The 22,125-nt window shown below is 43.2% G+C and overlaps 1 protein-coding gene across 1 annotated transcript; it reads right to left on the reverse strand.

The window, feature by feature from the left end:
• Positions 1–8,108: 8,108 nt before the first annotated feature.
• Positions 8,109–17,014, reverse strand: TMEM8C (transmembrane protein 8C). The gene is made up of 5 exons (XM_018563720.1): positions 16,880–17,014; positions 12,610–12,724; positions 9,916–10,064; positions 8,690–8,806; positions 8,109–8,296 (listed from the first exon to the last, which is right to left on the reverse strand). Exons 1-5 carry the CDS (start codon positions 17,012–17,014, stop codon positions 8,147–8,149), a joined length of 666 nt encoding a protein of 221 aa, XP_018419222.1. The 3' UTR covers positions 8,109–8,146.
• Between the last annotated feature and the right edge of the window lie 5,111 nt (positions 17,015–22,125).

The raw sequence follows: 22,125 nt of genomic DNA on the forward strand, positions 1-22,125 counted from the left end.
TTTATCAAGGCAAAAGGGAGTGGATCGGTGATCCCCTTTAAAAGAAAACGTATACCAAGAGAAATGCGGAGGTGGCCATTGCTGACCTCCTTCTGAAAACCCTAGTTTCCTGACTGTCCTGGCTTTTAATACTTTCTGAGTCATCAACAAGCTTACATACAGTGCTACACCACTGTGGGCAGCACAGTGGTGTAGTGGTTAGTGCTTCTGCCTTGCAGTACTGGGGGTCTCTGGTATGAATCCTGCCAAGATCACTATATGCAAAGGAGTTTGCATGTTCTCCTTGTGTTTGCATCGGTTTCCTACGGGTACTCCGGTTTTCTCCCACACTGCAAAAACATGCTGGTAGGTTAATTGGCTCCTGTCTAAATTGGCCCTTGTATGTATGTGAGATAGGGACCTTAGATTGTGGGCAGGGACTGATATACATGCACAACTATGTAAAGCACTGCGTAAATTGTTGGTGCTATATCAATACCTGTGATAAATAAATATCAAGATGTAGCAAGAATTCTTAATTTGCATACTTGTTCCAGATCAATAACTCAGAAACTTGAAGCCACTGGCTCAAAATGACAGCCAGCAACTGGTATTTTCAGAGGGAGAGGTCAGCAAAGGCATCCCCCATATTGTCTGAGTACAAGCTTCTTTTAAATATCTGAGCAAAGAGTCAGCAATGGATTTTGGGATTTTGAGTGCTTGTTGTACATTGGAGGTTAGATCCTTGGACAGAATGAATGGATTATGAGCAGAATATAAACAGACATCGTCAGTAGAACACTGATATCCTGTCACTTTGTAGGAAAACAGACAACCGGCCGAATGAGTCAGTGTTTATGTTTATACAACAACACCGAAGACATAAACAGCTCCCATGAACAAACCAAAACAACACAGAAACACAACATGGCCTGCGCAATATAACTGACACCAACTGTTCAAATATGTAACGTCACCTATTATTTGGACTGTAAGAACTCAATTCTATTTTCTTTCTGTAGCATCCTTTTATTTCCCATCACAGGGTGAAGCCTGTTAATAATTATGGCTGCAGGAAGAGGGTCCTTTCCATGCAATTTCAAGGGTGACATGGAAAAGACACAAACCCTTTAAATGACAGGCCGTACGTGTTGTTACGGAACAGTACAATATTCATGGACAGCCTCAGTGATAGCGTTCACTCGCAGCACATACAGTATATGGCAGTGGAATTGGCTTTCTTCTTTGGAGGGCCCTTCTACACGTCGACGTTTTTGTGCATTGTGCTAAGGCACCCACGTTAGCATGTGTTGCGTTAAGGCAACACATTCATTTTGAATAGGCTGCCAAAGGACAAGAACGGAAAAAAGACAGACATGAAGCATTTTTCCCTGGTAATGGTAGTGCGTTAGCAAGTGTTGTGGTGCACTGCAAAAAATGTGCATCAGAGTTGTGTTGCCTTAGGACCGGTTCACACCACAAACTCAATGGAATGCACTGGAATGCAAGCCAGCTGGCTCCCTGGGTTCAGGGGCAGGAGAGGGCGTGACGGTGCATTGAAGTCAAGCCCCTCCCCGGCCTCACCCGGAGCGCAGGCACAGTAGTGTGCCTGCGCTCTGGGTGCGAGCACTATTGTTACAGAACACACTGGACGGGAACACAAGCACTAATGTGCCTGCGTTCCAGGTGCGGGCGATTGCACTGCGGGCGGGGTGTGTGGCTGCGGTGCCATTGACTTCAATGCACCACCACGCCCCCTCCCGCCCCTGAACGCAGGGAGCCGGCCGGCTTGCGTTCCAGTGGCCGAACGCACTGGAACGCAGAGTTTGTGTGTGAACCGCCCCTTAGTGCGTTACAGTACCATTTAGAATGAATGGCAGTGCTATACCCTATTACACATAACATCTGTTAAGGTGCGTTGCTTTAAAGCACTTCTACTCCAACGCACTCCATCGCAAAGGTGGGTTTTGATCCTTACAGTTAGCTTGGCTTACACACAGCAGCAGCAGCAAAAGCTTTCTGGGGTAGTTTTAGCATCAATACATGCTTCTTCATCAAACTGTAAGCCTTCTTTGACCAGTGATTCACTGAGGCTGTCTCTGTTTTCACTGATGGAAAAGTGTCCTTCTACAGGCCAATTTCTATCAAACTCTCAACAATTCAATGCTAGGTTTCTCTGTAACATGAAACATGGTCACGTGCCGTTCATGTTCAAAAATGTCTGAAACAGTTCATCCCCTGCTACCATGTGACCTGCTACAGAGTTACAATGTTGCAGTCATATCACTGCTTGCAACAGACTAATGGCGTCATCTTAACCTAAGCAAAATCATTGATCGGTGCTGCTTTTTAAGGATAAACTGTAAACATATTCCATAATTGTTCTTTATGGGGCACAGGGATTCTGAGACAACTGGGTTATTCTGCTGTCTTTAGGCACATCCCCCCCAAAAAAAATCCCAACTGCATTCCAGCATGCTCTGCAGATTATAAATCACTGAGAGTGCACGCAGTGTTTGAACGAGCCGCAGAACTCATTTGTTCTGTCTTGATGGTACACAGACTCGTGCTGCAGTTTACAGGGACTGAGGGGGATCACCTTCACGGCTCTAAGCTATGATATGTAGAGGAGCATTTTTTTTTTAAGAGCAACAGTAATTTGTAATCTTTAAAACATGCTGGAATGCATGGGGGATTGTTGGGAAATCTGCCTAAAGGTGAACGAACCCTTTAATGCTGTTTTATGAGGATCTTTTTGTGTCTTAAGAGACACATAGCTGCCTCTGCACACTCGGCTGAGAATGACAAGGACTGTAACCTATTCTATTGAGATGATTTTGTCCCTGAAGAGCCTCAGTCTTACTCCTAAACTTAAAGTAGTATTAAACTCTCAAACTTTTGTTTAATAATCAAACAAATATACATTGCTTTAGAAATGTTTTTTTGTTTAAAAATCAAACAAATATACATTGCTTTTAGAAATGTTTTTTTTCTAATGTTTGCCCAAATTATTATAGAAATCATGCTGGCTCCAACAAAAACAGCTGGCTCTAACTCTTTCAGCTCTGCTTTTCTGAACTTCCTGTCCAGTACAAGATCACAAGGGACAGCAGAGTCTCCAGCATATGTCCATCTGTCACAGTTCAGCTGCAGAGTTGCAGCTGAGCTGTCACTTGTAGTTCCACAAGTATGTGCAGACCTCTTACTCCTGGTTCTGCAGGCATGCAGGGCTGTGCTGTTACTTGTAGTCCTCCAGGCATGTGCTCTGTACCTAACTTTCTCTTGCACTAGTCTGGCAGCTTTAGGCATCAGGTGACCTCTCCTGCTCATTCTTGTGCAGCTTCTCAGCCAATCAGTTTGGTCAGCTTGTGGCCTATCCTGTGAGTCCTTCCTCTTGCCCACTGTGCAGCGCAAAGTGCGCTGCTTGAGCAACATTTTCCTAAGATAGATGTTGAGGCTCCCTTTGCTATTGAACCTGAATTCCTTGACGCTTATCTGTGTACTGACCTTTGGCTTGTCCCTGGAAATCCTCATCTTTAGTCTGTCCTGAACTTCGGCTTGTCCCTTGAAATCCCAGTCTTCAGTCTGTCCCTGTCCTTTGGATTGTCCCTGGAAATCCTAGTCATCTGCCTTTCCCTGACCTTTGTTTTGTCTGTCATATATGTGTCTGCAATATGTCCAGAACTCTGGCCTTGTCAATCATTGTTGGCCTGGTGAGCTGGATGAACTTGGGGATTATGACCTGGGGTCAGCACGCAGCCAAATCCACCCTCAGGAGCTCTGCAGAAGACCAGCTGGCTCTTAGATTCCACACCCTTGGGGGCCCTGTGCTACCTACTCAGCGTTGCAGCATCCTGTCTAGTACTTGAACTTCCAGCTGAACCTGACTTCCACTTGCCTCATTCAGCTCCCTGTTAGAACTCCAGCTCTGGGAATTGTCAGCTTACACTGCTTGCACCCTACGATCTAGGTGTCCCCACAAGTATAGCAAGGCTACACATCCTAGATTCCAGATCACACCTGTGAGTCCAGATTGTGACACCATTTAGCTTGGCGAAAGAAGCAGGGAGGGGAGTGGCTTGCCACGCTGTGTCTGTATGTGTGTGGAAACACACAGCTTAGCAGCACACACATGTGGCTCCATAGGACCCTGAAAGGGAAAGGAGCTACCCTAAAACAGGATATCAGGGCCAGTGATCAGGGGACCAGCTGATGCTACAGGAAGCTAAAACTTTTAAGCATCAAGGAGCATCATCCATTGTAAGTGATTTCATCATAATTTAAAATAGCTTAAAAACCCTTTGACTTTAATATCACGTTGAAGATATAATTTTGGTCTTTAGTGATGCAGTACGCACCTGTCTAGAGCTGGAGCAACCTACGCCTGAATTTTCTAAGGCTACCAGTCTGGACTCTCTCAAAAGTCCTTAACCTGTTGAAACTTTCCCAGTACATTTGCTTAAAAAACCTATTTTGTGTGGTGACTGGACTAAGGCGGAAATGTTATTCACTCCTCTCAAGCGTTTTGCTCAGCAGTACCCCATTCTGGAGGAGTTCCTCAAGTGGGCTATTTTCATTCTGGATCCAGGTATTTCCTGTCTTAACAAAACTGTGAATGTTCCTGTTGAAGATACGATTTCAATGTTTAGAGATCCTGTGCGTCAAAGACTGTAAGGTGTGTGGTCCATGGATATGTCTAGAGATCCCGGTTCAATCTCTACTGATCATTCTGTTCTCAAACAATCTGAATTTATGCATGTTGCCCTGAACTATGTGTGGCACAATGTGGGACAATCGCATGCATTTGACACCAGTCCTGGTGGCTAACAAATCCTACCCTGGAGTCGATTCTCACTGGGACTACCAGCCTGACAGGCTGGGGTAGAGTCCTGGACACCTTATTAGTGCAGGAGACTTGCTCCATAGCAACAGTGTATGTAAACCATCAGGGAGGAACCAGAAGTCTTGCAGCCAAAAGTGAGGCAGATTTGGGCTTGTGTTAACATTCAAGCCCTGTCTGCCATGAACATTCCAGGCATGGAAAATTGGCATATGGACTTTCTTAGTCATCATGGACTCTGGGGAATAGTCTCCTTATCCAGTGGTGTGAGGTGCAAGATCTCTGTTGCAGGTGGGGAACACCGGAGGTGGACCTACTGGCTTCCGGATTCAACAGCAAACTGGGCAAATTTGTCTCCAAGGAAAGGTATTCTCTCGCCATGGCAGTGGGTGCTTTGGTGACTTAGTGGGATTAGTTAAACCCGATGTCACGTACCTTAGATGGAGCCTGAGATGACGAGGGCGGCCTCTCTTGCTGCTCCAGTCCAAACACCTCTGGATAGTAGGCACAGGTGCGTGAGGACCAGGAGGGGCACAAGTGCCGGTGAGTTGCGACTCCTGTCGAAGCTGCTTACTGGTAGCTGAGGTTTCTGAGCAGGGTGCAGGTTGGTAAGATGGTCCTAGAAGCAAGGTAACACCAGCTGGGTCAACAACAATCTGGCAGCGAAGTACAAAATCAGAAGACAGGACTTAGTCAGAAGCGAGCCGGGTCTGTAACTAGCAGGCAGCGTGGTATCCAGGGAGCAGGCAGAAGAGAAGTCAAAGACGAGCCGAGGTCAGGAACACAGAGCAGGAGCAAGGTCAAGCAGGCCGGATTCGGTAACAGGAGAAACAGTAAGTAACAGGATCCAGGAACACGGTATAAGCTGAAGATCAGTCAGCAGGGAGATCTGGGTGTCTCAGCCTTATATAGCCCTTTTTGGCGCCATCATTAGAACCGGGCGTGTGCACGTTCTAGCGTGCGCCGTGGCGCGCGTGCGCTGGCGTGTGTACGTTCTAGCGTGCGCCGTGGCGCGCGTGCTCTGGTGTCATGACACCCGATCTCCTCATCTGCTTTGCAGAGGGTATTCCAGTTATACTCCTCAACCCATACTGGCCCAGGCAGATGTACTTAGACCTAATCAGACTCCTGGCAGACTCTCTGTGGTCACCGAAATATTTTGTCTCAAGAATCTGCTTTATAGTCGCTGACTTCAATGGCATAGCTATAGAAGCCCCAGTCCTATAAAATATGGGTATTTCTAATTCCATTATTCCTAAGCTCCTCAGATCTAGGAAATCTACTTCTCAAAATGACCCTCAAAATTGAGGGTCTTACGATACACACATATCTACATAGTAACATAGTAGGTAAGGTTGAACACAGGTCCATCCAGGGTAACCTATGTATACGTGTATGTGTGTGTGTGTGTGTCTGTATATACTTGGCTCTAGTAGTTCCCATATCCATGTATATTTATTGAACTAAGAAACTCATCTAAAAGTTTATTGAAATTATCAATGCTATCAGCGGATACTACTGACTGTGGAAGCTAATTCCACATTTCTATTACTCTGACAGTAAAAAAAAACCTTGTGCAGTCTAAGAATAAACTGCCTCCCTTCTAACCTTTGATGGTGTGCCTGTGTCATCAATATTCCTGGATACTGTGGTCACCATTAATGATTTTGAAAATTGCAATTATGTCCCCTTTTAAGCGCCCCTTTTGCTAAAGAAAACAAGTTTAATTTCTGGAGGCGATATTCATAACTCAGGCCTTCCATCCCCTTTATTAATTTTGTAGTCCTTCTCTAAACTCTCTTAAGTTTGAGGACGTCTTTCTTGAACATTGGTGACCAAGACTGAACCGCATACTCAAGGTGAGGCCGAACCAGTGATTTATAAAGTGGTAATGGGGGACTTCTCAACTTTCCGAAAAACTAGGCATTATACATTGGTTGGGTGGGCAGTTGGAGGACGCATGTTGCTGATAAAACTACTTGACAAAAATCTTAACTGGAATGAATCAGATTGGGGTGCTGCTGTATGTAAGCTGTTGCTAAAAGTGATAAATAAATACATTCCACACCTAAATATGTATTGCCACTGTTTTTGTGGCTCTCCATGAAATGTGTGCTGTGTGCTGTTCTGTAACACCACATACAGCTTTATTACGTCCCACAAAACTGTGGTTTAAAGTATTTGTGTACTTTTAATTTCCCCCCAAAGCCACATGAAAAGACATTGGTATATGTTCCTGTTGTAGTGCCTGTCTTCCAACACCTCTTATGTAACAATAGTTTGTTTATTAGCCCCACAAAAGAAACGAATTGAGCATCAAGATTGTCCACCCCGCCCCCTCCCCCCAGAGTTCAATTGGGTTCGGGAAAAGGTTCACAAAACTATCTATGAACTGAACCCAGGCAGATTTGCTTATCCCTATTCAAATTAAACAGTCATTTTCCTTATTTACGAAGCCTCCTTTCTGTGAGATTTATTTTATCTGTTGAAAGAGAGGTTTGCATTGTTTTTATTATATATTTTCATATGTTTTTAAATATTTATTCTGTATTCAATCATTTATAAATATTGTAGAAGAAAAACAGTGCAAGAAAAAGAATGCATTTTATTGAATCTTGGTTTAAAAAAGTATTTAAATAGTGCACAAATCTCACACATAAGCGAATGTAAAAAAAAATAATAGAAAACTAAAGTGTACAACATTAGTTACAACCCGGTCTATAATAAATATTTATACAAAATAGGTTAACATCTAAACATCTTTGCTTGGTATTTTGAGTGAATTGCCAGATTTTAAAAGAAGACGCTAAGCTGCATTTAGTGCATTTAAAGCGAAATTCCAGCCCAAGCTATTTTAACCCTAAATAGCATTTAAAACTCAGTAATCATTCTAACTCTTCCCCATACTTGATTGATATAATGGCTTATCTGACGCTAAAGAATTTGCTTAAGTTTTGCTAGTTATGGTTGCAGCCCCAAGGTTGGGTATTCAGGTACACTGAAACCAAGCACCTAGCTGGTTTTTCAGCTGCTCATCTAGTGATAACAGCAATGAATGTGGCAGTCCTTCAACAGAACTTAATTGTCCGTGTGTACCCAGCCTGGAAGTACAGACTCAGCCCTTCCAACACCAAGGCAACACAAGATGTCGGCTGGCAGCAAGTGTTTTGGATTTGTGGAAATGTCCACTTTTGTCTACCAAAATTTGCTTCATGCAAAGACAACTGAGCATAACACCTGCTAGCTGGCAGTGTGCTGATTTCTTTGTGCCTTCCCCTGAGTTGCAATAGCTAGAAATTCTTTTATTTGGTCAAAGCATTGTACGTTCTAGCAGACACAACAAGACAGCGTGGAGCAGTCAATCTTGGCAGGGGTGCCTCCGTTTCCCGCTTTCTTGTTGATCTTGGGAAGAAGCAGCACAAAGGACATGGACAGGGAGCAATGGTAGAAACTGTGCACGTAGGTGTAATCCCATTCCTGAAGATACAAAAGTCAAAGTTGAAAGATTAAAAGTTTCAAATAACATGAAAATACCCCAAAACAAGGAGAAAAGGTCAAGAGTATACTCTTTTTATGTATTGTTTGTGTCTTTTATTATTAGTTGGCATTTTTAAGACTTGGCAAATGCTTAAAATACTGAAAAAAGCCATTGATCATCGTGTTCATGCTGACATGGACTTTACATTGGTTTGTTGATGAACCAAACCATGTCACACCAGCTTGCATGATGAAATTAGTGGCCATTTTTAATTTAATTTTGGCAAAAGCAAAATCACTCAGTTTGCCACAAAATTGTCATAATCACTCCACTTATCCATAGTTGCCTGTATTTCAAATAAACAATGGAAAAGAAGAAAACTGTTTCGTTACCTCAAAGAAAAAACGCAGCATTAGTGCCAGAGCACCGAAGCAGAAGCCGGGTCCTATCTGCTGTGTATAGACGCTCTTGTCTGGGTAGAGGCCTTTTGTCTCCTTCATTTTGCTCAGCTATGACACAATTGAACACATTTGAAGTTACAAAGCAGGAAAGTAGCAACCAGAGAAGCAGATGCTGTAGCTGCTATGGGGCGCATCTCCAATCAGATAAACTGTTTTAAGGACTTGTCTAAAAATAGGACCCTCATGTTTTATAGCTAAAGGTTTTAAAGTAGGTCACTAGCCAAAATATGTTTTTTTAGTTTTGGCTAGAGTGGGGAAGACAACAATCCTTCATTATATGTCCTCATGAACACAGGGCAGAAGAACCGTGATAAAGTTATAACTCCAATTGATTCCAACTAACAAAAACTCTTTAGCTGAAATTCCACTTTAAAAGGAGAACTATGGGGTTAGGGCTTTTCCCCATAGTTCTCCGAAGGGTAACGGGAGGACACAAACTAGCGTCCTCCCGTTACCCAAAGCTCAGTATACCGCAAGCTGCAGCTCGCGGTATACTGAGACGCGGCAGCTGAAACGGATCGCGACAATTATGTCTGGATCTGCCCAGCTGCGTGAGTGACAGCTGGCTCTGCCTATCTAGAGGCAGAGCCAGCTGTACCCGCCCCCTCCCCCATCCGTTCCGCCAGTCAGCGCTGGCAGATCGGAGCGGGGAGGGGGTAATCCAGTCCTTCCCTGTCACGGCAGAGAGCCGTGGCAGGATCGAGAAGTGAGCGAACGCCGGTATGTATTCGCTCACCTCCCGATCTACTGAGCCGACCTGTGACAGTCTCATTGTCACAGGTCGGATAGAACTATGAGGATGAGTGAAAAGCAGGGAAAGAACAGCTATAGGGAGACCATAGGTAATACTGGTGATTAGTCCTTTGAACTTTTCCAGCTTTTTTTGGGCACAGATTTCCCAGTTAAACCATCCATAGTATTCTATGCTTTGGGAACTATGTTGCTGAGTTCCAAGGTTGTTTACCATCTGTGGACATTATTAGGGGCTCCCACTCTTCGTGATGGAGTTCTAATTGATTTTATCGCAAATGCAAGAGTCCCACTAAGCACTGACGATCAGAACCTGGCTCCTAATCCACCTTTAATATGTTTTTGGGCAGATCAACTATTTCCACAAGTGTAATAATACTAAGTGATTGCCTGGTGGCCTTACTCACCCATTTGACAGTAATTGCCAGCACTGCTGTGCCGATAGGACCTGAGTAGACACCATATCCAAAGCGATCTTGATATATTCTCACTGCGATGGTGAGGACACCAAACATGACCAGTGTGGACCTCTTGGGTTCATCAAACTCTGCTAAGGCTAGACAAGGAACAGACAGTGTTACAAGCAGTTTATGTTCACTTGAGTGATTTTTACATATGCAGGAATGCATTAAAGTCTGCAGGTGTCATCAGGGGTGTATATAGTGTGGATTAATTTGTAATCATAAGTCTCCACATGTACAAACTGACTTTTATCCTTATATACTTTACTGACTAGTCAGGTAAATAATACATATTGCATATCAGTGTTTCATATTTCACTGCCCTGTGAGTCATCCCACTGCTATGCTGTGAATAGCCTGGTATTTGATCTCCTGCTGTTAACTGCAAAGTTTCATGAGTCAGAGGATGGGCACTGCCCCTTCGTGCCTGCGTGTTCTTGTTTGGATTTTCAGTTAGACAGAATCAGTCAAAAGTGCTCGGCTTCATTATTAAAGAGGAACTTTACCCATATCTTCAAAAGTACAACAAATGCACCTTTAGAAATGTTTAGTAATGACAATCTACAAACACATACTTCTAGATAATTGGAGGCTTTTTATTCTTTACATATCTTATTTTTCTTTTTTTCCCTAGTCTTCTGACAGTGGCCATTTTAACTAAGGGCGGGTTACTAGATCTCCCTTTACTTCCTTGAACTCTGGCACATGTGACTAGGACATGTGACCATGCACATCATCTCAGGGGAGGAAAATGTCTTTCCCTGAGATCTCATAAGATTACAGATGAGATTGCCCATGCTCTGCTGATGTTACCTTTCCAGGATGCAAAGCTTGGGCACGATGACATAATTTGTGCTGAAGTGGACCAGGAAATGTAAAAAAATATATTATAAGTAAAATAAAAATGTTTGCTTAGCCAATGAATGTAAGAATAAGATGATTTCATATCAGCATGCAGAGCTGTATGCTGATGTGATTTTTAGTCAAAGGGGGTAAAGGTCCACATTAAGAAGACCAGTATACGTTGCAAACAAATGTAATAGAAGACCCCTATAATGTGATTAAAAAATTGAATACATTTATTCTTTGAGGTGTTTCTGAGCTGAGCAAAGATAAACTGTCTCAAAATTGGACATACATGTCTAAGTACCTCCTAAGCTAGGACCAAAAAGTAATCGTTATTTTCAGAATGAGGTCAGCAATTGCAGCCTACATCTTGCCTTCATGACATGTTTTCTTTAAAAATGGTGCTGGGAACTGGTAATGTTTTAAAGAAGTTGTCTAACCTATAGAATATTAGTAAGCTTAGTAAGTAAACATTTGTATTGCAGTGTTTGCTGGAAAGTCATTTTTTAATAGGACTTTCACATTTTTTACTGATCCATGTTTTTATTATAGTATTTCCTACACTGATTTAGAATCTCCCTCTAGTGGTCATCAGTATATCAGTCAGTTTAGAATCCAATAACCAATGTGATAAGATCAATTAGATGCTCAAGCTATAGTTTCCAGTCAGTGTGGCTAGACTAAAAGACATGGATAGCCTACCAGCAAAACATAATCACTGTGCAGTACTCCTAAACTGAAACCTCAGCATACATAACAGAACTGGCTGCACCCATGCACACCTATTATAAATACCACATAGAAACATACAATTTAAACAAATAGGAATAAGATTAGTTACATTAAAGCTGAACTCCAGGCCAGAATATAAATACACAAGCTGTATTTTATATATTCGTGTGTATATATTCGTATATATATATATGATATACAGTATATTGGAACTGATTAACCTGCTAAAGGTTTTATAACTTTATTTAGGCAGTGTTGCTATCCTGGCAGGGATCGTAATCTTGGCCAAGTAGAATGACAAAATCCTTTGGCAGGTAAAGCAAATCAGCACAGCCAGACTCTCCACCTCCAATACAGCAACACAGCTTTGGTCAGAAACACACCCCATGCCTTCTGATTGGAGTGAAGGAGCAGTAGGACACTAGTTGGGTTACCCTATGCATTCTGGTCTCTCCTCCAGCCAGCATGATCCTTGTGCAGACCAGTAGAGCCTTCTCGGCTGAGGGCTGCTATGCAGGGTATTGCATAAGGATGATATTAAGAGAGTACTTACACTAGCTGCAATAAACTGCATGTTATGATGTTTTTAAAGTGGACCTCAAAGTCAGTGACATTACCTAGACTGAGATGATGCTATCTGTCTGCAGGCAAGACAAAACAGTTCCTCAATATCCTGTCCCCCAAAGATCAGACTGTACCATAATTTACAAGGTGAGAGGCTGCAGCCTGATCTATGTCAGGCATTTGTTCACACAAAAGCCTCAATCAGTCTTTTCAGTATTTAGGGGCCTCTGGAGAGGTGATTATACTACCTCTTCTAATGCAGGGAACTGCCATTTTAATTTGTTTAGAGACCTGGCAGGGCCAAAAAATAAAACATTTATCTGATGCTAGGTCCACCTCATTGAACTTTTTTTATACCGGTCTGGAGTCCATCTTTAAGTTGGTAAGTTTCAATAAACCTTTGAAAATGCAGCAGATTCCTTTTAAACCTTTCGCACCCTTTAGCTATGTACTTAGTTTCTTAGAAGATAAAATCGTCTCGGAGACTGGCAGACTCACCTATCAGTGACACCCACATGGACAAGGCTGTGCTGTAGATACTGAAGTATTCCAGCAGATCATATCCCATGAAACAAATCACGGAGAACCCGGGGCCTTCACAGGCATGGTACATCTACAGACACAAGAGGGGCAGATGGTTACTAGAAGTGGTGGAACCTAAAAAAGCCACAGCAGTGAAAGAGTGCAGAGCCACAGTTGTTGTTGATGTAAGGGCAGTCACAGCTGAGGAGCAAATGGTTAAAAGGCCTGAAAGACATTTCACTATCAACTGCCAGAAGCACTCGACAGTGTCCCAAAATACTCAGGAATGCCACTATTCATTGTCATCTGCTGGGGCCCGGCTGATTCACTCATGTAAAATACAAGCGGCACATCCTTACATTATGATGAAAGGCGTCAGCTGCGCACACAAAGCAATGGCAGCCTGTAGTGGCCTGCAGTGAAATGGTTCATGGTTCATCACAGTGTCTGTGAACTGAAATTTACTAAAATAGCAACAACAGCAACCAATAAAATGGACACCCAAATAAGTGCCATGCCTCCCATTGCCTGAGCAGTGCGCAACTGAGGATGACTTTTGGTGGGTCTTCTTCATGCTGGTTCCATGGCTGTGGATCGCCTCCAGCAATGTCATGCCATCATTTTATAGGCGGCCACTCTCCTGGGGAAAGGGTAAAAGAGGGTCTGGGCCGAGGCAAGAAGATGGTGCTCTCTTCACCACATTCTCTTCACCTCTTTTAGAGGGCTCAATCTCTTTGAAGAAACCCTGTCAAGAAACAATCAACTTGATATCTTCTGTCTCAGAGTTGCACACCACATTTGGTGCAATAGGGTGTTTTAAAGATGTCCACTCAGACAGAAGCTCATCAGGGTGATATGGTACTAACATGCTTAATGTGCCACTACAAAAGTGGGTGACTAATTAAAACAAGACATCTGGCACATAAAAAATAAACTTGCCCTTGCAGTGGATTTAACCCTGCACTGCAAGGGTTAAGGGCCTGTTCACATGAGTTTCAGGTCCTGATCAGGTGCGGATCTGCAGACGCAGTGATATGTGTTTTGCCCCGTTTTTGATGCGTTCCAGTTAAAATTTTTTTTTTTTTTGCTGGAGTGGGGCTGTCAGTATGTTAGCTGCAGTGCAGTGCGTTTTTGACGCGTTGACGCGTTTCCGGACCGTTTCCTGACCGTACAAAATGTGACATGTGACAATTTTCTGTTGTAACCTGAACGGACTGCGCACGTGAGAACTGTAGCCCATAAAACACATAGGAATACATTGGGATGCATTTTTAGTGCAGGAGCGTACGGATCAGGTCAGCACAGAAAACATACGTCGTGTCAACAGGCCCTAAGGGATTGTTCTGTCTGGTGCGCCTAAATAAAGCAGTTTTACTTATCTGATCCTTGGACCCGCGGCAGTCAATATTCACCTCTCCCCCCACGCTCCGGGTGTGGAATGCTTTTTGGTGTCCTCATGTCTAATGCAGGTTAATGGACTTGCGTAAGACGTGATGACATCAGCAGTCCTTAGACTGCTGGAGCCTGGGGGAGAAGAGGCTGTGGGGACTTGGAGGAAGCTGGGATCAGTTAAGTAAGTCTGCTTTATTCCAGACCCTAGACCAAAATGAGCACTTAACTCTTGCAGTGCAAGGGTAGCCCCACTGCAAGGGTAAGTTTATTATATGTCCAGAGTTCTTCCTTAAATAAGGGATGTGACTAATTTGAATAATTATGAATACTAGAAAAATACAGTGGGGGGATTTTAGCAAAACTGGAGCAGACAAAATCTAGAGCAGATTTGCATTGCAGCCAACCAGCTTCTCTCTCATTTTCAAACCTTACCTGAGCAAACTGAAAAAAGATGCTGATTGGTTGCCATAGGCAACTGCTCCAGATTTTGTTTGCTCCAGTTTTGATAAATTCCCCTAAATATATTTCCTTATAGTGAGACTTTGCTGAGGCTACTGTGATGAACATCAATGGATTTCCATATAAGTGTCCAACCTTCTGTAGATGTCTTATATAGTATTGTATATAGAACAGGGGATGCCAAGAGAAACAACTGCCCTCTCCACTCTGTTGCACAAATGTCAACCTGGGAAAACAGTTTATAGAGTGATAACAAAGTGCAGGCACTGTGCTAAAAACTGGGTGTGGACACATTTTGTAGGAGGTGTGGCTTAAAACTGTACTGTATCACATTTACATGCAAGAACCCCAAAAAAAAGACAATTACATCCATAGTGTTTAACATACTTACCGTGCAATGACCACATATACATTTTGTTAACAGTAACCAAAACATCAAAATAAACATTTACTATACTTTATACATATGAACCTAATTGGGGCGAGTAACCTGACAGCTATGCAGTGAAGAGGGCTGGGTCAGGTTTGCTTTTTTTAAATTGTTTTAGGTTTTCCTTCTTTTTTTTTCTCCTCTTATCTCTATAGGTTGAACAAGATGGACTTGTGTCTTTTTTCAACCTGACTAACTATGCCATACATTAAAGTAGCGGGATTCCTTGGGGCTCATGTACACGGCCGCCTGTGGCTGTACAACATACATGTGCTGCATGCAGCCTCAAAAAAAAGTCAATGGCTGTACACCAGTATATGCCAGACTTGCATAAACACATGCACATTCTTATGGGCGCACAACCTTGAAAGCAGACAGTCTGCATTTGGGGTTTTGCGCCCCTACGCATGTTTATGCAAGTCCGCCGTATAACCGTGTACAGCCATTGACTTCTATGGAAGACTGTATTCAGCCTTTGTGGCTCCCTGGCAGCAGAATTGCACCAGAATTAACATTGTGTGGTCACACGCAGCCATTTACAAGAGTTCTTATGAAGCTGGGACTAATGTTTATGGGAAAGACAGTTCTTTCCACTTAGGCCATGGTACAGCAAGGACCTGCGGGGTGTATCTAATCTGGTAGGGGAAAGGGGTGCCTTTTTTTATAGTTCTAGGTGCAATGGAAGAGCTATATACAAATTCTATAGAAATATGCTGTATGTTTGCATTTCAAATAGAAAATATTTTGAAAACTTCCGTAATGCAGGCCATGAAGCTGAACTGTATAAAAAAAATACCCCTGCAGTGGTGCTTCCCCTGCACTGCAAGAGTTAAATGCTCGTTTTTGGCTAGGATACCAGGAAAAAACCCTTTTACTTACCTTATCCCTCGCTCCCCTGGCAGCCGCTCACCTCTTCTCTCTGACACTCCTGATTGTGGACGGGACTTCCGAGTCCTCACTTACAATATAGGACTGTTGCTCCTGCATTGTACGTGATTATGTCACAACCAACTGAGTGCCAAAGGGAAGAGGCTTCAGGGGACCAGTCACATGGAAGGAGGAACTTGCTGGGGCAAGAAGCAAGGTAAGAACAAAGTGCTTTTTACAAATACCCTAAAAATGAGCATTTAACCCTTTTAGTGTAGGGAGAGCCCCTTTGAAGGGTAGTTTTTTTAGTTACCTGGAGTTCAGCTTTAACCATAATGATGTGTAAAAGATTAATTATAAAATAAAATCAAGCAGCAATTGATTTATATCAGTCCTGAAAAAGTTTAGTTGTCAACATGCACATATGATTGTTCTTTAATCTGATTAAATCAGGTAGTGGATCAATTTTGACAATAAAACCATATCTGCTTGATCTCTTATGTGATTGATAAATAATACAATAATATATTTTGTCATTAGGAATTTACACGGTAAAACAACTTTGTGCTCTTTTTGACAACTTATCTTTGTAAAGGAAGCTCTATAATGTTACATAGGTTCATAAAAAGAGTTCACCCAATAGACAAAAAAACTCCTAAACCTGAAGTTGATCTAAAGAATGGCAGAAAACCCTTATTAAATGTACTCCAATTTACTCCAACAGTGATAAAATCTTTCCTCCAGCAGTAAAGAGTGCCCCTAGTCTGCATTAATCCTGCCACATCCACTGTGTGCTTGCCTTCATGGAAGTTTTACAGGGACTTGTTTAAAGGGGCTGAAAGGGAAACTGTATGTGTTGCCCGTAGCAGCAAATCAAAATTCAACTGCTGTATTTTTTCAGCTCTGGTTTGAAGGTGATTTGTAGCAATAAGCAGCCAGCAGATCTTGCACACTGTCTTCAAATATAGACTCCTCTCAATGGCATGAGCTATATGATTAGCTTCTACAGTTTTCCACGCATTTATGATATGCGGATTGCATTTATTGTCAACACACAATGGGCATCAGTAAGAACCAAAATAAACCGCAATGACTTACCGCAATGAAAAACATAGTGAAAAAATACACCATAGCCTCCATGTGGAACTTCCTCTTGGCTGCGATGCTGATGGTGGGCACTAGTGCCAGGCTGCTGATGGTTGGTAAGAGAATCTTTGCCAGTATAGAGCCCATAGTGATGAACTGTTATGGTAGAATCAGAGGCAGCATCTGGTATAGAGCAGCATGTGGGGACTAACTGAGTGCAGGGTCAGGGGGGATTTAAAATTTAAAGGGACCAACAGGTGCTTTATAAGAGGAGGGGGGTATATGACAGCTGATGGCAGGCTCCCTTTCCAGCTGGCAGTTAAAAGGCTGGTACAAGAATCAGCACATATTATCCAACATGGTTAGAATATATATGTACTATACTGTAAACATAACAGTATCATCATATTCAATTATTTAAATCATAAGTAAACTCTTACATTTGGAGTCCTGCTCTACCTGTTTTTCACATGTTAGTGGTTAAGGAATAAATTAGTGCACTCTAACTCATCACTGATTTAAAGGGAAATATTACTGAGATAAACACAGAAGCTGCACCCCCCTTTCCTGACCCAGAAAAAGTATTCTAATGTGTTTGAACCTGATCAGTACTGAAACCAGAGGATTAATATGACAGCCTGTCTTTTTTATATACAGGATGTGGATTACAATATGCCTGTTTTGTGAATAATACGGAGGCTGCCTTTGCTTCCCTTTCTTCAAAAATCCTAGCTTCCTGGTTTTTATGCTGATATGGATGCTGTTTTGCTGCTCTTCCCTGTAAAATGCTATACGGCTGGCTGTTATGAAAATGTTTTGGCTTCAATGCTTTAAAGCAGAGAGCAGAAAAGGCAAGGAAAATGTTAGCAGCATACATCTCAGATGTACTGAAACCAGTCACATCCAGGTACATAGCATTTTCAGAATAAGGCCAGCAAATGGTGGCCTGAAGGGATGCACCGATACCGGTATCGGTGCCGATACTGGGCCTTTTCACAAGTACTCGTACTCATAAAAAATGCCCCGATACTAAAAACTGATACAGACACTTAAACTACATTTTTTAACTTAAGCTACTGCCTGAGATCTTGCACTTGCTAGGGACCTTGTGGCAGCCTTCTGGGGAACCACACGGTGCTGCTTACAGCGCTTTGGCCACCTGCACATCTGCCCCTGCTGAGACCCTCTGGATCCCACCTAAGACCCTACAGGCCCCTCCTGAGACTCTACAGAACCCTCCTGGGACCCTCCACACCCCTCCTGAGACCCCCCTGAATAGCTCCTGAGACCCTCTGGACCCTTCCTGAGACCCTCCACTGGAGACATTAGGCCAGCACCCTGGAGCAGCACAGAGTATGTAGCAACATATTATTTTATATTGCTGTATAATGTATTAGTGGCATTTGTAGTCCTCTATAATACCATAAATCATTAGTCTGTATTGTTTTAGAAAAATTGACACATGACACTAAATAAAAGATATGGGTACAAATGGTATTGGTGCATCCCTAGTGGCCTCCATATTTTGTCATTTCATTTTAACAGAAGAAAGGCTGCCATATTGATCATCTTGTTTTGAGTCAGTGACTTCACCTGGTAATTAGGAAAACACTGACTTTGGGACTGCAGAGTGTGGCACCCCTTCCCCATTGAATGGATAGCATTTTGATATGATGCATAGCCGTCTCCACTGCATATTTTGTAGACAGGTGCACTTTAAAACTATTTTAGACCAAACCACAAGCTGATTTGTGGTGTCCACAAAAGACCTTTCTGAAAATTCTCTGGCTCCTCCAGCCTATCATGGATATGTAATAAAGAGATGATGATAGGGACTCGAGCATATGACATACATGAGATCCTTCTTCAACCTTAAATGATTACAGCTGCTTTCCCACAATCCTCTCCGCCTACAATCCTGGCTTAGGTGGAGCATTGCTAGTCACTTGTATTTTATCCGGGATATTCACTGCTAACCTCAGATGTTCTGCATTGCTGCAGAGATACGTGGTTAATCAATTCCTCCAGGATGTTTAATCCCTGTGTATAAAGTGTCAGGGATTTCTCAGTCACAAGACTGGCTGAGCAGAATACATATTTTTTGGTATTAAAAACAGTTCTCACATTTTAAGTGTTTATTTAGCAGTTTGTCTTGCATTCAACTTTAAATTACCTGCTGGCTTATAGTGTCTCCTGGGGTTTTCATGGCCAAGATTTGTGTCCCTGAGGACTCCACCTGCCTGCCTGATAATGCAATACTGTTACTGCCTTTTTCCATTCCATTCCAGTTCAGGCAGGCATGTTTAAAGATGATTCTCTGGACTCACCCTGCAAGTGCCAAAAAATGCTGTGTCTGTTATTAGGGCTAGTTCACACCAGCCTCAGTGCGTTGCGGCCTGATTCTGGCCGGAACGCACTGGATCGCACTCTGGCCGGCTCACTTTATTTTGGGGCGGGCAGGGGGAGCGGCGGTGCATTAAACTCAATGGCACCGCAGCCACGCCCTCGGGCCAAAATGCGATCACCCGCACCGGAACGCCTGCTTTCCGGTCCGGTGCAGTCAGAAAAAATAGTGCATCCCATTGCAGTGCCATTGAGTTCAATGCACCACCACGCTCCCTCCTGCCCCAAAACAAAGTGAGCCGGCCTGAATGAGATCCAGTGCGTTCCTGCCAGAATTGGGCCGGGACGCACTGAGGCTGATGTGAACTAGCCCTAAAGCTGGACTCCAGCCAGACAGCTAGATATACAGATTTGATACATATATGGGACTGGCCCTCCAGTCATGAGATTACACAGCTTCATCACACAGAAAACCACTGTTTGTCGACACAGGAGACCCGCTTTTTCTCTTCTATAGTTAAGTTACACTTACAGGTCTTGTTCCTTCCCAGCCTGTGACAAAAAAGTGAATGAGAAGCTGATGAGTTCACCTCTCAGTCACTCTGCTCTCTCCTCTCATCAGCATGTCCCTTCTTAACACATGAGCACTGCAGCACAACTGACTAGCTTCTTCTGCTGACTCCCCCTCTCCTGGTCTCAGATTTTCTGTACAGGTGAATTCAAAAGGCTGATAAATTGTAATAATGAATACAGAGCTGCATTAATTTGTGCCATTTTTATCAGTCTTTTAGTTTTAAACTGGAACTCCAGCCAGTGGGAAAGGGTTAACTTCCCTGTTATGGTTGCTTATGATTTTCTCCTCAATTCATCTTCTGGTGACAGGCTTTACCCTGTCAAGCAGGCATGTAGAGGACAAATAACTATCAACCTGTTTTGCCTCTAGGCTACCTGCAGCTGATCTTATCATGCCTTGTGTCTGTGTGGAGCCATCGCACTAGAGACATGGCTATGCTTCTTAATGTCATGGCTGCCTCTCTCATGGCAGGTGATCTAATGACTAGTGGGATACATATTTAAGAAGCAGATGAATAGCAGATTGAATTCAGCAGAAGCACGGAGGTCCTTGTACTGCAGGTCATCAGGTACAACTTCCCCACCAGCAAGCAGCAGAACTGCGAGCGGCACAGTAGTGACATTGCTAACTCTCAGTCTATATTTCTTAAGACTCACTGTCAGAGGCAGCAGTGCCTGCAGATATACATTTGTGAGATTTTGGTACAGAATGCCTGGACAGATAAAGTGTATTGCTATTTTTTAGGAGGAATTCAAGACAAAAAGTAATTTTGCCCCTCCTATAACAAGTCTCAGCCTTTTAGGGGACCGGTTCTGAGATAGTAGCTGGTGCCGCACAGATTTCTAGCAGTCCTTTTCTATGAGGAAAGCCTATCATATCAGTGACAGCTTGATTCTGCACACTTCCCTGAAGAGCAGAACACATTAAGACTCCCCAAGCATGAGCAACGTCTGCATCACCATAAAACAGATCGGGCAACTGGCTGAGCAGAAGACACAAGAAACTGAGCAGGAAGACCCCAAGGGAGGGAGCAGGCAAAGCGCAGTGATGTTTGGATGGAAGGCTACGAGGCTCATTTTATTATCACTTTTGTTAAAGAAGTCTTCTGGTAAGCAACATATCTTATTAAAAGATGCACACAAAGCAACCATTTTAATGAAAACATGTTTGGTGTATATAAAATAAAAATGCGGGTGGACACAGACACACACCATCCACTTATTACTAGTGATCTTAAAAGACCAGCCTGCTCAAAGGTGATTATTTTAATAAAAATTGAGCCTGTTGGGGTGAGTCAACCCCTAGCTTTTATTTGTCTTGACTCCAACAGTGAGATCTCCCCACCAAAAACTTGGTACTATCCGCCTGGGAGTTTTGGGTGTCCATCTTGGTGTGTTCCTTCTTCCGCAGTTATAGTTTATAATGAAATTAGTGTCGGTTCACACCATCTCCAGTGCGTACCGGCAGTGCCTGCACTATTTTTCGCAATTGCACCAGATTGCAGGCATCACTATACCAAATGTTCTGGGGCAGGCAGGGGGCTGTGTCTGTGGTGCCATTGACTTGAATGACACCACCACGCCCCCTCCCGACCCAGAATGCAGGGAGACTTCCACTATGCAATCCAGTGCGTCTGGGCACTAACCATGCCGAAACGCACTGGAGATGGTGTAAGCCGGCCCTGAAAATCAACAAGGATTATGGAAGCCCCTTATCTTAGCACCACCACGCGTTCAGACCTGGGAACTCAATTCAGAGATCCCACCAACAGAGTCCCCTAGAAGACAGAAGAAACTACCATGTGATTTAGTTATCCATCATCCAACAAATGTCGAACAATTTTAGGTAGTTGGAGCCTTTAAAAAAAGAGCAAGCAAAGACAATTTATTTAAAATATAAGCTAATTAGCCTATCGACAGCCCCTCCCATTTTAGAAACTGACACAAATGTGTTACTATGCTATATTTAGAGACCTGAATAGCTCCACCATTAAAAGCTAGAAGAGCTTATTTAGAGTGGAATTTTGAAAGTAGAACACCAACCTTTATGTAACCCACTCACTCCCTAGTTTCCCTGAGGACTCCTCCCCCAATCCTTTTCCTAAGGGACTTCTGTCTGGTTCAGTGACATCATGGCAGTGGACAGTCCTTACTACTGCACTGCATGGGTTCTATGTAATGACACGTGAGCACCGTTTATTGCATTAGTACTCTGAGCCCATGCTAGCATGATGAGACTCCCTAAGTGGGTGTGTCTATGACAGCCTGGGCTCAGAGGAAATGAGTTACATGACACTGGCTGTCATTCATCCTGGAAGACTGGCGACATCTAGTGATTGAGA

Source organism: Nanorana parkeri, unplaced genomic scaffold (genome assembly GCF_000935625.1).
Source record: "Nanorana parkeri isolate BGI_ZX_2015 unplaced genomic scaffold, ASM93562v1 scaffold689, whole genome shotgun sequence".
NCBI classification, from domain to species: Eukaryota; Metazoa; Chordata; class Amphibia; order Anura; family Dicroglossidae; genus Nanorana; species Nanorana parkeri.

What these genes read in the sequence shown, in the direction of transcription:
- TMEM8C (XM_018563720.1), bottom strand. Translation starts at nt 17,014, where the DNA reads ATGGGCTCTATACTGGCAAAGATTCTCTTACCAACCATCAGCAGCCTG. An exon ending in TGGCAATTACTGTCAAATGG is followed by an intron (nt 8,807 to 9,915) that starts GTGAGTAAGGCC and finishes ATTGTGTCATAG; the next exon opens with CTGAGCAAAATGAAGGAGAC. An exon ending in TGCTGCGTTTTTTCTTTGAG is followed by an intron (nt 8,297 to 8,689) that starts GTAACGAAACAG and finishes TTGTATCTTCAG; the next exon opens with GAATGGGATTACACCTACGT.